Source organism: Clarias gariepinus, chromosome 17 (genome assembly GCF_024256425.1).
Source record: "Clarias gariepinus isolate MV-2021 ecotype Netherlands chromosome 17, CGAR_prim_01v2, whole genome shotgun sequence".
NCBI classification, from domain to species: domain Eukaryota; kingdom Metazoa; phylum Chordata; class Actinopteri; order Siluriformes; family Clariidae; genus Clarias; species Clarias gariepinus.
Window position 1 is genome coordinate 14,619,994 of NC_071116.1, and position 16,998 is coordinate 14,636,991.

At 35.7% G+C, this 16,998-nt stretch overlaps 1 protein-coding gene across 1 annotated transcript; it reads right to left on the bottom strand.

Moving 5' to 3' along the window:
* Positions 1-1,139: 1,139 nt before the first annotated feature.
* LOC128505589 (uncharacterized) lies at positions 1,140-16,584 on the bottom strand. The gene is made up of 7 exons (XM_053476100.1): positions 16,239-16,584; positions 6,723-6,749; positions 6,426-6,483; positions 5,822-6,177; positions 3,858-4,211; positions 3,604-3,693; positions 1,140-3,495 (listed from the first exon to the last, which is right to left on the bottom strand). Exons 1-7 carry the CDS (start codon positions 16,582-16,584, stop codon positions 3,347-3,349), a joined length of 1,380 nt encoding a protein of 459 aa, XP_053332075.1. The 3' UTR covers positions 1,140-3,346.
* Positions 16,585-16,998: the final 414 nt, after the last annotated feature.

The window sequence follows — 16,998 nt, forward strand, 5'->3', positions numbered from 1 at the left end:
ACATGTCTTCTTACCTGGTCTTGCTTGATAAAAACATTGTCCACATTAGAGAGTAGTTAAAAAAACTCATCTGATTTGCCTGGTAGTGTGATGTTCTTGCTGAGTCTGTGGAGGGAAAACTGATGCAAATAAAACAAAGAGCTATCCTGAAAAAAATGACTTAGACCTTAAGATCTTAGGTTGAGATGGAAGTTTAAAGTTCAACAAGACTGTGACCCAATGCATAACACAAATAAAAAGTGGCTTCAAAACATCTCTGTAAATGTCCTGGAGTGGCCCAGGTACACAACTCCACAGGTACACAAGACCTGAACACAAAGAGCATCTCTGGGGAGACCTCAAAATGGCTGTGCACTGACCCTGCCCATTCAACTTGGTTGAGTTTGAACAATTCTGCCAAGAAGAATTAAGGAAACTTTAAAAAAAAAGGTGTTCCAAAATTGTAGCATCATTCACAAGCAATCATGAGGCTGTCCTTGCTGCCTTGTATTTTGTTTACTTGTGTGAAGTATTATATATGAATAATGAGGGAAAAATAAAATATTAAATACATTTGAACCTTCTGTTGGCACTGTGTATGTGCGATTATATTTTTATTATACTTTGTGCATTGACTGTTGACTTAAAATCAGCACTCTATGTTGTATAAGGCACATCATAGGTAACTGACAGACATAGTCATAAGTAATTGTTTCAGTCATATTAATGTGCATTTCTTAAATAGTAAGGGCAGACATTTACAAATACACATATAAAGTGAAGGTTTTTAAACATTTTAAAGGGTAGTGTGTCCAATACAACTAATGCAACAGTTGCCAACAAAGATGGTGTCACTAACCTGAGAATATTGTAAGTCTATAAAGTCTATAAAAGGCAATTTTGTACATTAGCTTATGTACATTCATACATTACATAACAAAATTTTGCATAACAGCACTTTAACCAAAAACTAAAAGTAAAAGTGGGAATAAAAAGTCTTACCAGTGGTTAGTATACAGTAAGGGTGAAAAATAAGAGCTAGAAAAAGGCACATGAACTTTATTCAAAACATGCCTACCACAAAGTTCTAAATAGTTTCCCTTTGAGTGAAGTAGAGTTGTCTAATAGGGCGGGCACTTTTACTTACACACACACACACGCACACCACATCACTTCAAGTCCTGTCCAGATGACCTCACACCTCTAACTGCTGCAAGTTACACAATAACTATGGCCATGTGTAAAAGTGTACTCCTTCCACAGGATTTAAGAGGGTAAGTTGCAGCTATATGCTGCTAATCAATTAAGCAAGCAGTTGTTGCTGAACATCATTCTGTAAAGGGTTATAAAACTATTTATACACAGTTTGGAGTTCAACATTCGGAGAGAATAATTATTAATCTTGACATGAGTGGATGTGCCAGCACATTCACCCCACGGTCAGACTCAACATCGCTCAGAGAAATACAAAAAAAAAGAAAGAAAAAAAGTTATATCTTCTAGCGTACAGAACTGAGAAATGTTAAAGTTCATGATATCACAATTAGAAGAGGACTGAACAAGTACAGTTTGTTAGGAAGAGTTACCAGTAAAAAGCCACTTCTGTCTAAAGAGAACATAAAGCACTTTTGAGTTTTCGAAAACTGCACCTAAATAATTGAAATGATGTGGAAGGACCTTAACAGAGCTGTGCATATGTAAATGCCCAAAGGACTTAAACAATGTTGTACAGAATAATGGACCAACACGCTGTGAGAGACTTATAAAGTCATACATGAAATGACTTCTTCAAGTTATTGTTGCTAAAAGTGGATCTACAAGTTTTTAAATGACATAATATTGCCTAAATGTTTTTTTGGTTTTCGTCTCCATTTTTGTTAAATAAATAATGGCACTGTGGAAAAAAGTTGTATGTTGTTGTTCCTCTGAGGTTGTATATTTGTAATCTTTAGATGCGTTATGATCAGATGATTTTTATTATGTTTTTACACCAAAGAAATATATTATGTAGTATCATATTACTATTAGATTGTGCATTTCAAAAATGTTCACTTTAAACCATCATTAAAAAATATAATTTTGCATTATTAAATTTTTATAGTTTATATACAAATCAAATAAATAAAATCTCAAAAAAAAAACACATTTGGCAGTATCTTAAGTTTTCTGTAAATAGACGGAGACCATTTTTAAGCACAGATATGCACAATCAAGAAAATATTTTTAAATATTAAAATAAAAGTTAAAAGTTTGCACACTGCTTCTAATTCAATGTTCGTTTGTTTGGGCGGGGCGATCTTTTCTACATTTAAGAACCATACTGGAGATTTCAAAACTATGAAATAACACATATGTAATTATGTATCATTACATACATGTATCATGTGTAACAACAACAGTGAATTGTTATTTTAAGACATTAGGGTCAGCTGTTCTGGAATAGTTCTTGTAAGTACAGTATTATTAATTGCGTTTGCAAAACTTATTAAGCCCCCGTGATAAAACTGACCCTCATGAAGACCATCCCAGGAAAAAAAAGACCAAAACTATCCTCTGCTTCAGAGACATACAGTGACATACAGTGACATACATAAACTGTATGAGTGGTAAAATGCCCAGTAACAGTCTACAAAGGTGGCTGTACATCATACACATGCACAGATTATTATAAAACCTTTGTTTAAGACTAGCTAATGAAAGGACAAGCATTTAGAAGTTGCTCATTATTTAATAATTAGTTGCATAAATGTAAAGTTTGCTAATGTTAGCTGACTCAAAACTCAAAAGATCATCTATCTGTTTTTTTTTTTTCAGATAAAATACAGTATTTTTTCTGTGTATCTCATCTTGATGTGTTTTGTTTGTTTGTTTATTAAAACATTTTGGAAACCTGGGCACTTCCACACTAATTCAGTGTGTATACATTGTTCTCATATGAACCTCACTACATATGGGCACTACTTATGCCAGCGCCATCTTTGTTGGCAAGTTGTGAAAAGCTGTAGGAGCCTTGCCTATAAACACAACTAAGTTATATGACTCAAAGTGATGTTCTTATATGTTTTACTACATTTGCCTTAAAGAGAGAGAGATAGCTAAGTAGCAGTGCTTGCTGTTTTTTATGTACAAGTTATTTAAAACTGACAAAACACATATCAAAAACAAACAAAACACAATTCCTCAAAATATCTTCCATGTCGATTTAGAAAATATATTTATTTTAAATAAATTCATGTGTACTTCAAAGGTCAAACTTTGTCAGTGATTTGACATGTGTCTTAAACAGAAGAATATTTATAATATGGTCCTGTGATGTGCCTCAGTAACAATGTTTATTGCCGGCCAGAAAGTGCAAAAACATGAGCTGTTACACGATCCTTATGACACTTTTAATAAAAAAAAAATATTCTTGTAGCAGATGCATTTGCTTCAATTCATGTTGTTGATGGACCTGAGGGTGTGAGACAGGTTCAGTTGTAACAGTGGCATCAGCAGTAGACCAGAGATGGCGTGCAGCTGAAAGGCAGATGTTCGTTTAGAGTGTAATGACTTAATCAAATCTTGCCCCATGCAAAACTTTAATGAAAAGACAGACACACACACACGAGTAAGTATAAAACTTACTGAGTAGTTGATAAAAGACTTCAATGAACAACGCTGTGACTATCAATAACCCAAAGAGGATCCCGACAACCATATAACGCACAGATAAACCTGTAAACATATAAATAGTAAAAGTATTTTGGAGTCATTTTTCTGCAACAATTAAAAAACAGAATTGAGACAAGAGTACAGGTAGGTGTTATTTATTAAACAAATGAACAGTTAATGATAGACAAGTAACCATATTTAATTACGTTTAGATAAATAATTCATACCACTTAATGGCTCTGTTCTCTCAGTACACTCAGTCAAGGAGATGTTAACCACGATGGGTTGGCTCAGGCTTGAGTGATTAACCCAGCAGTAGTACACAGTTATGTTTGAAGACAGAGGGAGGTACGATGTGACACTATAAATCCCATTTGAGTTTTTGCTGTAGGTCCTTCTGACATCAAAGTTGAGGTTTTCCTTATATATAGGTGTAAGTAAAATGTTTGGGGAGCTGATATATTCTCTATCTCTCAGCCAGGCCTGCTGTAGATCAGCAGGGTAAAAGCCCTCGGCAACACAAAGCATTGTGGGAACTCCATCATGCCGTTTCACACATGACACAGATACAAAAGGAGGCGCTGCAGAGAGAAAATAGAAATAAGATTGTTGTAGGAAATATCTTTTGCCTACATACACAGTCTATAATAAAAATATCGCATAATTTACAGTATGATAGCCTTCTGATCAGATCTTTTGACAAAGGAGATGTTTTTCTTTAAATCTTCACGTTGATGTAGTCAGTGAATTTCATTGACATGTTGATGTATTAATGTGTGTGTAAAAGAACAATCATTGACTTATTTGCCTTAACCCATAATATTTAGTAGTTATAATTACTCCAAGTTATTATATACAAAATCATGTAATTATACAGTAAGTGTCTGGCTTCATAAACAAATATTGAGAGTTTAAGGCATCCTTAACATCCTTACCAGATGTCCTTTTGGACCTCTGTCTTCTACATAATGTTCTGCGTTACGCAAGCTATTTATGTTTGACTGACTAGATTTCAAGGTTTAATGTCATTGGCATAGTAAAAAAAAGTTGCATTGCATCTTCAAGGCATTTGACATGTTGTACACACAAGCAAAAAGACAAGTTATCACATCCTACACTTCACGTGTGCCACTTCCACCCACATACTGTAGCTACATTTTAATTCAATTATACTGTAATGCCTATATGAGTTTCCAAGGACCATTTAATAACAGTGGAGTATGGATGCTAATTTCCATGATGAATGGATGAATAATCAGATTAATTAGCTTTTCCCCCAGCAGAGATAGCTTGACCCATGTACAGCGCAAGGTCTATGTGGGCTCTCTGAAGTGGTGGCTCTGAATTTTAAAAGCAAATTCATTTTGTTTTTTAAAATGGTTGAATTTTTGTAATTTGGAGCTTAGGAAGGCAGTGTTTACATCACTCAACTGAAGTTTGAAGAAATCTCTACATTTCTGCCCTATCTGTATGAAATATTTAAATATTTAGTAATTTGTATAAAAACTACCAGGATTATGCTGCAGTATTTGGTGCCTTAAGATGATAATTACCCCAAAGATTTTACATGTAGTACTTACAAATAATCTGTTGCAGTGAACCTACACAGAAAATAATGTGTGAAAAATAGCAGGTACATGCCAGTGCTTTATCTCTGTCATCTGGTTTCTAATGTTTGTTTATTGTTTAATTACACTAGTTAGTTGTTATTTTACTAATTTGTTTACAGTATTACAATAATCAACTGGTAAACATACTAATTACCATAAACGAGTGAATGTATTTATTAATCATTCTAAATGTCCTAAAATATTCCGATGGAACAAAGAAAGATACTTGATCAATTCTTACTGGTAAGGATCTTCAAAATGTATCTCTTTTTCAGAAAGTGAAATACTATGTCAGATCTTGCCCATATTAGAAAATCGCGAGTAGCACTTCAAAACAACTAGATATGGTCTAACTTAGATGTTTATTACCAGATCTGTGGGTAGATGTGAAAACATTTGCCTTTATCACACCACCACCCCCCAGCCATTGCAAAGTTAGTCACAACTTATCATACTGTACAGAAATAAAAAAAGGACACATAGGTATGTAATAAAATACAATATTGCCTTATAATTTGTGAAATAATCAAGTAAAATTTAACAGGTTTCCTAGTTTAGGGATTATTGTCCTGCACACTTACCTTTGACATGAATGAATATCCTCTTCTGTCTCAAACACCTTGTAGGAGGTGGTATGTGTTTAACTGAAGTACATGTGTACATGCCAGAATTATTCATCTGAAGATTTATGAGCTGAAATGATATTTCTTCTGTTTCCGGAATCCATATTAATCTAATGTTGCCATAACAGAAACTTTTAGTCCAGGATTTATTAAAATAGCGGTATTCACAGACTCTATACGTTGTTCTCAAAATTACTGTAAGATATTCGCTTCTGTTTTTGTTGTAATGACAGTTGATGGTGGTTGACTGTCCCTGATGGATCTGATGGTCCCTGATGGGTTCTGTCTGATTGACTTCAGTGCAGTTCTGTAAACTCATGACTAAAAAAAAAAAAAAAAATATATATATATATATATATATATATATATATATATATATATATATATATATATATACTAAAGTCTTTATACAAGTAAAAACACAGCAACTGCTTAAATTAAATATTCCAAGTTGGTGGGCTCAGGCATGGTAGTAATCTTCTCTATTATACAAAAAAGATATATGCTTATTAATGATTAATGATCATCATTTATTAATGAATAAAAGACAGAAGTACATTACCTAAAGGAATTAATAGAAGTATGCAACCAGGGCAGATAAACCGGCTTCTTACTGTTGTCTACATGTGATATAGAAATTGTTTAAAGCTTCTTTAAATGCAGAATTAAAGATATGATAAGCATGTTTTGCATAAATAATGATTTAGGTGATACAATAATTACAGATAATGTGTTTCGTTTAACAAATCCATACAATTGAGTATTTACACAGTAGCAACATCACAAAGACTAAATTGATACTTATTGACATATAAATCAAGAAATACTTTACACTGATAAAGTAAATCATCTTTCTCACCATTCAAGACAATGCAGGATTTATGAACTCATTCCTCTTGTGATCATTCTGCCTCATGCAGCCCGAAATAAAGCAGGTCTATGAGCTCTGAGAAAGGCATGTGGCTACAGTTTCCCTTTTTGCAAAATGCAAGTCAGCAACAGTTTGTTTATGGTTGCAGAAACTGTGTAGTAGACCCTCAAGTATGACGCCTCTTTGTGTAAAAAATATGTTTTTTATTTTACTATTTTTTTTTTAACTCAAGCGCCCAGAAGATGCTAGGCATATCTTAATCTAAGTTTATTGCTTAGTTAAAATAATGTGACACCTAATGTGAGCATAAATCACAGCTAAGTGTTTCTGGCATATCAACATACAGTACGAGAAAATCTGGAAGTTTTTGAAAATCTGAAAATGAATACTAGAAATTATCTGTAATAATTTAATCTTAAAAAAAAAAGACAAGCCATTAATCTCAGATGTAACATGAATTGGCAGTTGGTGGTTACAGTACATGGACATCTATTAGATATTATTTCTCAGGTCATATATCTTTAAAGGCCTAATGTACAAAGGCCAAGTTTATGATCGACTTATATCTGGAAGGTGTCTAGTTTTAAATATACTATTTTAAAATATTGTTATTTCAATGGTATTTTACCTAGCAACATACATGCAAATAATATTACACCACAAGAGATGTGATACGTATGAAACAAATGAAAAAAAAATGTGTTTGATGACAACCTTTAACTTGTGCGGAGGTGGACTTGAGAAGTGTTTAGAAATGTTTAGAAGAGCAAAGGAAGTGGGTGAATGCGAAGATGTACCTTTCTACAGAAAAATGCAATCCTGTTTACCCAGCCTAGAGCGCTCTTTGTGTATTTGGCCGTCATCATAAAAAAATAACGTTGATATAAAAGAAACTGTAAACCTAGCCCATTTTCATAATATGAGATGTTTAAAAAAAAATAGGCTCTATAGGAGTAAAATGGGCTCAACGTTCTTGCTTAGTGAAAATTTTATATCGTAGATAACAAAACAAAACAACAAAAAAACAATTGGCGATAAAATTAAGAATTTATTCTTGTGGTATATGTTGAAGAATCTTATAATGTAAACAGTTAACCCTCTTGGTATAAAAACCTAAAAGTTTTTGTTAATTCATTTTCAGGCTGGGATCCTCGGTAAAGTAAAAAAAATAAATAAATCAATATCTTTTAGGCTATAAACCATTTAACACTCCTAATTGGTCCTATTTCTAAACTTATGGTTTAGAAATATGGTTTATACAGCATGACATAAATAGTGTTGGCTCCAATGTAGATTACAGTGGTCACAGTTTCCTGTATGTAAAATGAGATATGACATTTAGCCAGGACACACACAAACACAAAACACAGATAAAAGGCAAATGAAGTACACAAAGTTTCTACAAAAACACAAGCCCACCGCAGCATTGCAGAGCCACCAGATCACCTTTACTGTATGGGTTAAGCATTTACTGTTCTCTCCTTAGTGTGCATGCAGCACTTGACCACTTGTCAAAATATATAGCAAAATATGACTCATCAGATCAGCTCACTGTTTCCATCACTTCCGAATGTATATATATATTTCCTAATGGCTAATCTCTTCCAGTAAAGCACGTGTTCAGACGACACTTGGATAAAGCAACAATAAAAATTGTTGACTAAATTTCTGAACTGACAGAATTGTTTAAACTAATTATAATAACTACTTGAATTTTAAGGTCTCATTGTTCAGGTCAAGTTATATCATAGTATTCTTAGTCTTATTATTATTTTATACATACATATTCTTTTAGTCTTCTTTTTTTATTTATTGAAAATGTGCACAGTCTGGAGTTTGTTGCAATTGCATTTTACTAGTGTTGTAGATGTACAACTATGTACAGTATGTGACGACAAATAAAATTCTTGAATCCTGAAAACAGGAATCAAACCCTGTTCTGACAATAGCCATAAGCTCCTCTAAGTTGCCGACTGAGGAGCTGAAAATGAAGGTACTGTAACTGTTGCTTATAAAGTAGAGAAATGCTAAAAAAAGACATCAAAGTGCTTTTGTTTTGCAGTTTCCACAGTCTGAAATGTCATTAAGAGATGGCAGGTAGAGGAAATTGTGAAGGCCAAGGCAAGATGTGGACGACCTATAAACTCTTGGGACCTGTAATGCACGCACAAAGGAAACTTTACCTGTCCTCGTAAAAGTGTAATGGTCTTTTGTATGCCAAACAACTATATTGGTGAAAGGCTCATACATATGAGTTTATTATTTTGGTGGAGCGACGCAGGAAACATTTTTTTGGAACATGGAAGAATTGATGCCAGTACATATCAGCAAATTACGGAAGCTAATGTGTCGCAGTTACCAAATGTAAAAAATAAATTGGATTCTAGAACAAAATGTATGTTGGTATCAAAATCCATCATCCATCAAATACTTTAAAATGGCATGCTAAAGCTACTGAGAAATTTTTTCTTATTTTCCCCTCACTTTAAAAAAGTAAATCTGCGGATAGGCCCAATAATATGTAATAATAATATAAAATGTAAGTCGCTCTGGATAAGAGCGTATGCCAAATGACTAAATGTAAATGTAAATAATATCTTGAACAGAGAAATATACTGAAAAGGCTTACAAAAGAAAAAAAGAAACAAACCTGGGATACATGTTTATAGCCTTAAACTAAAATTTGATTAAATTAAAAAGTTCTAGTTTTATTACTGTTACAGATGAAGAAGTATTGCTTAGTTATTTACTTTACTTTAAAGCACATCATTTAGTAAAAACTAAGAAACAGTAGTAAATGAGATGGTTACAAATGGAGCATTGAAAGTCACAGCACTTAATGTTTTTATCCGCAATCTGCAACTGAAACTATGTCTATGTAATGCACAAATATTATTATATTATATTATATTATATTATATTATATTATATTATATTATATTATAGTAAATCACCAATCACCTCCTAAAATTATATCACGACTCTTAGGTCTCGATTTGATTAAAAATGCAATTTTATAAATATCCTGTTTCTATGTTACTTTTTAACCATATTTAATTACAATTTTTAGCTAGTTTGGCAAAATGTTTAATGAATGATAACATTATAATATTAGTTTTTTAACTAAAAGCCAAGGGCAGCATTTAAACAATACAAAATAACTTCAAATATAAGAGTTTAACAATTAAATGGGCATAATTATTATTTCTAAATAAATTTAGCACTCATTTCACTCATGCTACACAGGATGAAAATGTGTGAATTGTTCAGAGTGTTTTTCAGGGTCATTGAGGGCCTGGAGCCTATACCAGGAAACGAGGTACACCCTGGACAGGGTGCCAATCCATCACAGGGCACACACACACACACACACACACACACACACACTATGGGCAATTTCGGAACACCAGTTAGCCTAATCTGCATGTCTTTGGACTGTGGGAGGAAACGGGCGTACCCAGAGGAAACCCACCAAGCATGGGTATAACATGCAAACTCCATGCACAAAGAGGTGGGAATCGAACCCTGGAGGTGCGGGGCAACAGTCCTAACCACTAAGCCACCATTCTGCCTATATCATATTATATTATATTTTATTATATTATCCTGTAAATATGTCACTCTTACTTATTACATGAATGAATATCAACTTCTCTTTCACGCATCTTGGAGTTGGCGTGAGTTTGTCCACAGTTACTGTATCATGTAAATGGATAAGTTACTTTTACAGCTCAAATAATGCTTTAATTCATTATATATTTTGGAAGATTTATAAAAACAATAAATATTTTCTTTTGATCTGTGCAACAGAATGTAGACTGTTGTTTGTGCTTTAATGACAGCTGACTGCGATTGACAGTCCCAAACGACCCGTCTGTGTTGTAATTAATTACGTGCAATTCTGTGTGTTTATATTCTGGTAGAAAACAAAAGCAAAGCAGTTCTATTTATAAGTTGCACAACATAGGAGTTTGAGACGCAGTTTTTTGGTAGGAAATAACATGGATAATAAGTCTAACTAAAAATTCATTTATTCTTTGAGTAGAACTTAAAGTAAAAACACCATTCTAAGATTATCTTAATATTATAAACAACTACCTTGCTTGTACTGATCAAGATATATCAACTCTAGCATCTGTTTCTGAAACCAATTTTAGAGTTACAGCAAACCTGGAATTATTGCATGACATGAGATGACAAAAAGATAATGAGATAAGGTAGGTGTTAATTTTTTACTTGTGGGGGTAGACTTGCAAGGTAAAGTTCATGTGAACACAGGAAGTTTGCGACAGAAGAACATTCTCCACATAATATTTAAATCTGTCACCCTACAATACAGCTCATTCACTTGCCACAGAGAGATCTAAACTGTTTTGTGACATGTAGGGGTGATTGTATAGGATGTTGGTTTCAAACTGGATTGACTTGTCTAAGTCATTGAATCACTGACTTCCTGTAATTACCCGAAAGAAGTCCCAGGTGAAGATCTTGGTGAACACCTAAACCACCTGGCTAGTGTGTAGCTGTGGATGCACCTCTCTGTGCATTATCAGTTTGAAAATTTGGTCTTGGGGCTGTTTGTTGTAATCAGACATGTACCACTTCACCACTGTGAACTGTTGTATTTTCAACACTTTTAAAGTACAATAAGTCTCTGAATTCTTTTTAATAACGTTGTTATGCTGTTGCCAACCAATGATGAATAAAGTACTTCTTACCATTATTGCGACTTCTGGTGCTGCATGGTTTTGCTGATGGCTTTGTAGTCTGGTTGATACGTGGTAAGGTTAAGCTTCTTGCAGGCGTTGAGACTTAAATCCTTAAACGTGGTCGTAGGTTGGTCTTAATGTTCTTTAGATGTAAAACAGACTACTCACATGCATACATAGAGCCAAACAATGTCAGTACAGCAATACTCACACGCTGCTATGTGTGGTATGTGATGGGAAGCGCGTTCCAAGTTTTGACAATCAGCTGGTCCGCAGGATGAAGTTTTTTCATTTCTCCCCACTTATGTTTGCTCGCTAACTCTGCTTGCTGTCGTGCAAGTCTTTCCAAATTTTCTTTTAGTGACTTGAAGTTAAACCACCCACATGTCTGAGGCCTTCAGGTCAGCAGCTTGTCGCTCAAAATCTCAGATGGAGATACCAGGGACATAACTCAGGTCGGCGCTGTCCACTGCACACTCGTGTGGATGGGTAATGAACTTATGAATGTTTTATATTTGTAAAAAATTTTTTTTTTTTAATTAAAGATTTGTCTGCGAGCCAGATGCAGCCATCAAAAAAGCCAAATCTGGCTCGCAAGCCAAAGGTTCCCGACCCCTACTCTAGATTGTGCACTACCCACACATGCTTGCTGTGTGAAGTAACTCTTCAGTTAAAACTACCATTTGGTTTGTCAAGGTAATGGTTTTATTGTATTACTGAGTGACCTGAGGTTAGTGTGAGTGTAAACCCAGTTAATAGCTGACTTTAGATTCCAAACTATAACTCCATTATATTGACAGTAGGAAGCGAGATTGCACAGATTGGACACAGAAGGAGAGTGTTTCTCTCATGTTCAAAGGCGATTTATTATAATGTCTAGGCACACAAACTTAAAATCACACCAAAATAAACCAAACCACAAGAAGACACAGTATAACCAGGTTAAAAAGTAAGAATAAACTAAAAAGGCGGTCAGATTCAGTGTAGAAAATTAGCAAAAGGCTCATAATTTGGTTAACATACCGTAGCATAAATACTGCACATACATAAACCTAGAATAGTTTGGCAAAGGCTGCCCGAGGAATTGGGATATTGCGACCTCTGCTGGTTGATGGACAAGACCTGAGAAGGTGAAACAAGTTCAGATGTAACAATCCCATCAGCAGCTGATGACGGTAGACGATGGAGTGCAGCTGTAAGGTACAGTAACAACATGCATTAGTTTATACAGTAATCTTGATTATCTATTGTATACAGAAACACAAACTTGCTGAGGCATTTGTAACGGCTGGAAGATATGAGTCTGCAAAGCATTACCCAACATCACCACAAGGGGGCGTATTCCTATCGCAGCACCCATTGGTTGAGGCGGAAGTATTCTGCAGGAGAGAAAGAGGAGGAAACGAGAGAAGCGTTTTGCATCAGCGGGATTTTGTAAAACCCCGGATTTCTTTGTGACGAGCTGTGCACGGTACCAACACTTTTATTTGTCCTGTTCATGTATGAACACTTAGTTTACTATTTCAGACCAACCATTGTTAACTTGGAACCGGTATCACATGTATAATAAAGCTGAGTTGTGATTTTCCTCCCTCCCTAACTTAGTGTAGTGATTCCCGTAGTCAGTAAGACTAGCAGAGGTGGTGACGCTAGTTACCTGCTAAATAAATAGTTTATCTGCTACCATGCTTTAGCCCTGTTACACATTACTGTAAACACCAAAGAGCAAAGCAGTGCCAGTTAATAAGACAATGAGGATCCCAACAACTGTAAAATGCACAGCCTAAACTGTAAAGAAATCTGTAAAAGAACACTCAATACCTGCTGGGTATAACAATAAAATTATTTTATTAAATCAAATTTTCGAGTCATATAGCGTATATAATACAAATATTATATAATATAAATCATAAAATCAATTTCTCTACTATTTCTTCTACTTGTCAGACCATTTTCTGTCAGTGTTGGATATGACTTGCTCACTACAACTGCTGCTTGCTAGCTTAACTTGTTAGCTTTCACTCTGTGATGTTATCTTGGCTCATGCTGACTCACAACAGATCTGCAGTGGACACCCACATAGCATTTTCTCAGCTGCTCTGGTTTATGGTTAGAAGCAGAGGCATTGCTAGACAAAGCTTTACTGGGTCATAGGCCCCATATCACGCAATTCACTGTCGAAGCTGCTAACTCTTTCACGGAGTCCGTGAGACTCACACAGTCACTCCCATGTGTCACACTTCTAATTTCTCATGCTTTTATATTCAAAACCATGGTCTGTAAAAGATGCGAGCAAATTCACTGAGCTCCAGCCTTTCTTACTAGTCAGAAAATAAAAACAGCTTTTATTTTGAAGTCATGTCAACTTCCCACATGCCCTCAATACTTAGGTATATTGTGGCCAGAACGCTGTTGGAGAGCATTTAATTGGTTTTAATTTGTGGGCAATGTATTCCCTATTTAATTTATTTGTTTGGGTGAATATTTCAAATGTCATTTGAATCAACTGGAATAAATACAGTCACAAGCATCTATCATTTCACTTTAACACTGCAATGCCCAAATATACCAAACCTGAGCCATGTTGCTAAAAAGAAATTCTAGGAAAAATAACATTTTGAACGAAAAAATCAGTTAATGAATTGGTTCAGCAGTATAAAATAAAGTATACACTGTCTGTAACGACACGGGTCTCACGAGGGTCTCCGCATTTAAATACTCTGCGTTGTCCAGAATGGGCAAATCCGCAGGTTGCTACCCCACGGAGTTCTGGCCATTTATACACCCAGTTGCCAGGCAACACCGCCGCAAGGCAATCAGCCTGGATACATCACACCTGGCGGCGTGTCTATTTAAGGGTCTTGATACCTCCGCACTTTGTGCAATCATTACGTAGCACTAGTAAGGTATCAGGGCCAAAGACAAAACAAGACAAAGAACAGCGCGTAGCAAGCAAAGGCAAAGGCCCAGCCTCTGTATTTTTAAGATGCCGGCGATAGAGAGAGAGCGGCACGCAGCCCTTTAATCGTGCGCTCCCAGGCTAAATATAATAGAACAAAACAAACACAACCCTCTCATAAATCCTCAGTAGGGGTAAAGGCCCAGAGAGGATATAGTTTTTAATTTCAGTTTCCAGAGCCCTGTCCGGTCTCGCGTAGACGGCGGAGATCTGTTTATTTAGTGTTTTAAGTTTACTTTTGTTTTCTTTTAAGTGTCTTTATTAATAACCTTACGCTATCACCATGCGGAAAGATCTTCCCGCGCCTTTCATAAGCACTCTCACAAAGTCCTATTTTGTTGACCCCCTGAAAGCCATACGTCAGGGCTCTTATAAACATTATTACATCTCGTGGTGCGGCTTTCCATACCGCACCACATAACACTGCCTTTATCAAACCGTAAAGACTGTTGTGTGTAAATTCTTATGGCCAAACATAGATTTAGTCTAACTATTAAACATAGCTGTGATTTCTCAGGTAAATTTTTTGATGCAACTTCAGCAAGCATTTAAATTATCTCTGGTATTGATTTTTGTATCCACATTCTCGCACAAAGTTAACTTTAAATTTTTGTCCAGCCAGTCTATTCAACATTTGTATTTGCATATCAAAGGGAGGAAATGCAGTTCACTATGTTTATTATTTAACAACTTGTCAATCTTACAGGCACAAATGTACAAATACCTATTTAAAAAATTTTATTTACTAGCATAGTGTCCTTTGCAACAACCTTTATTCATGTTTTCCTTAAAGGAAATTGCAGCATTCAAAGATTTCTACCTGACTCAGTCCATTATAACTGCAGTTTACCTTCAAATATGATCATTAAAATAATTTAAGTCATTCACTCAAGTCTGATTAAAACCTCGTCATGGAATGTATAGACTATTCCACAAGTCACGTTTAACAGGAACTACCAGGAGTCATCATTAGGGGTGTAACGATTTGCCCAGGTCACGATACGGTACGTATTCAAAGAAACAACTGAATATGTCTTTCTGTCACTGAAAAAATTGTTAAATTTAACATGAACTTAAAATTAAAGAAACCTCAGACAGAACTTCTTAAAGCAGTAAAAATAAAAATAAATTAAATGGTGTTCTGTTGAACATAAACACTAGTGTTTGTTAGGTTACTTACAGGTTTTTTTTTTTTGCCAAAAAAACAGCATATCTACATTTGCAGGCAAAAGCTGGGATCTTTGAGCACTCACAATATCCCCTGCCGTAGAAAAAACTTACTGGGAACAGACGTTGCTGGAACTGTTTGGTAAGCCTTGGAAAGAGAGAAAAGAAGTGGGTACATTAGAGCATTTTCTCTCCACTATTTCAGTGGACAGCTGAGGAGTGGAATAGAAGTGTCCTTTTTGTAAATGTCAATCTCATCATCCTACGTTTCGCCTGAGTGATTGTTGATTTAGTAAAAGTTGCACCATGGAGATCTTCCAGTGCTGTCTTTTTGTAAGGTGCTGGCTGTTCTTGCTCAGCTCTCTGTGTTGTCTCTCTTTTTTCTGCTGCATCAGTGTGTTCTTCATCACTGGCACCTCCCTCCTTTTGTGTTTGCTCCACAGTGCCAGCCATAAAAAAAATATTAAAACAAACTATTAAGGACTGGGGAGGTTAAGTACAGTTTCAGTTATACACACACACACACACACACACGTATCACAAAGTACATAAAGATGCAAATACAAATATACAGATTCTCAAATAATGCAGACATACCTGCTGTAACTAATTTGATTTGTCCAGGGAGTAGGTGGGACAACTATCAAAATCTGGGGTCCAGTGCAGTACTTTCTAGCAGATCATCCTGTACTTCTGTGTATCTGCCTGATAGGTTCTGCAGAATGGCTGCTTTCATGTTAGCTATAATTGTAGAGTCTTTTTCCTCCTGTGTCATGCTCTGCCCAATCATGGTTTTTAAGGGCACAATAAGTGACAGGGTGGCGCTCTTTTCATTAGAGAGGACAGTGGTGGCTATTTTTAGAGGTTTAAGTAGATTTACTATTTCTTCTGCATCAGTGATGTCGTTGTTATCCAGAGTATTGAGTTGACGGGCATTTTTGTGCACCTCGGTGCTCAAAAGAGAAGCGCTTGTTGCTCGAGATAGCGTTCCAGCATATCCATGGAGCTGTTCCATCTTGTTGGCACATCGATGATAAGCTTATGTGATGCGATCCTAAGCATCTTTTGCTTTTCCGTGAGCACAGCTGTGGCTGTGGCACTGCGGTGAAAGAAGGCCACGACTTTTCTTACGCGACCAAGCAATCGACTGACGCGAGGCACATTTAAACCTGCTTGCGACGCACGATTCAATGTGTGCGCGAAACACTTAATATGCGGCAACAACCCAGCTTCTCTCACTGCCACCTCCGTGTTGTCAGTACCAACTGCAGTGCTATGAGAAGTCCTATTAAGCTCCCACTCTGGAAAGTCACTTTTAAAACTTCGGCTATGTTAGACTCAGTGTGCAACAAAGCGGGCTAAAAGCGGGCGAGTTTAAAAGCGGGCGAGTCTGAAGCACAAAACTTTTCATTTCCCACCCCGTAGTAAT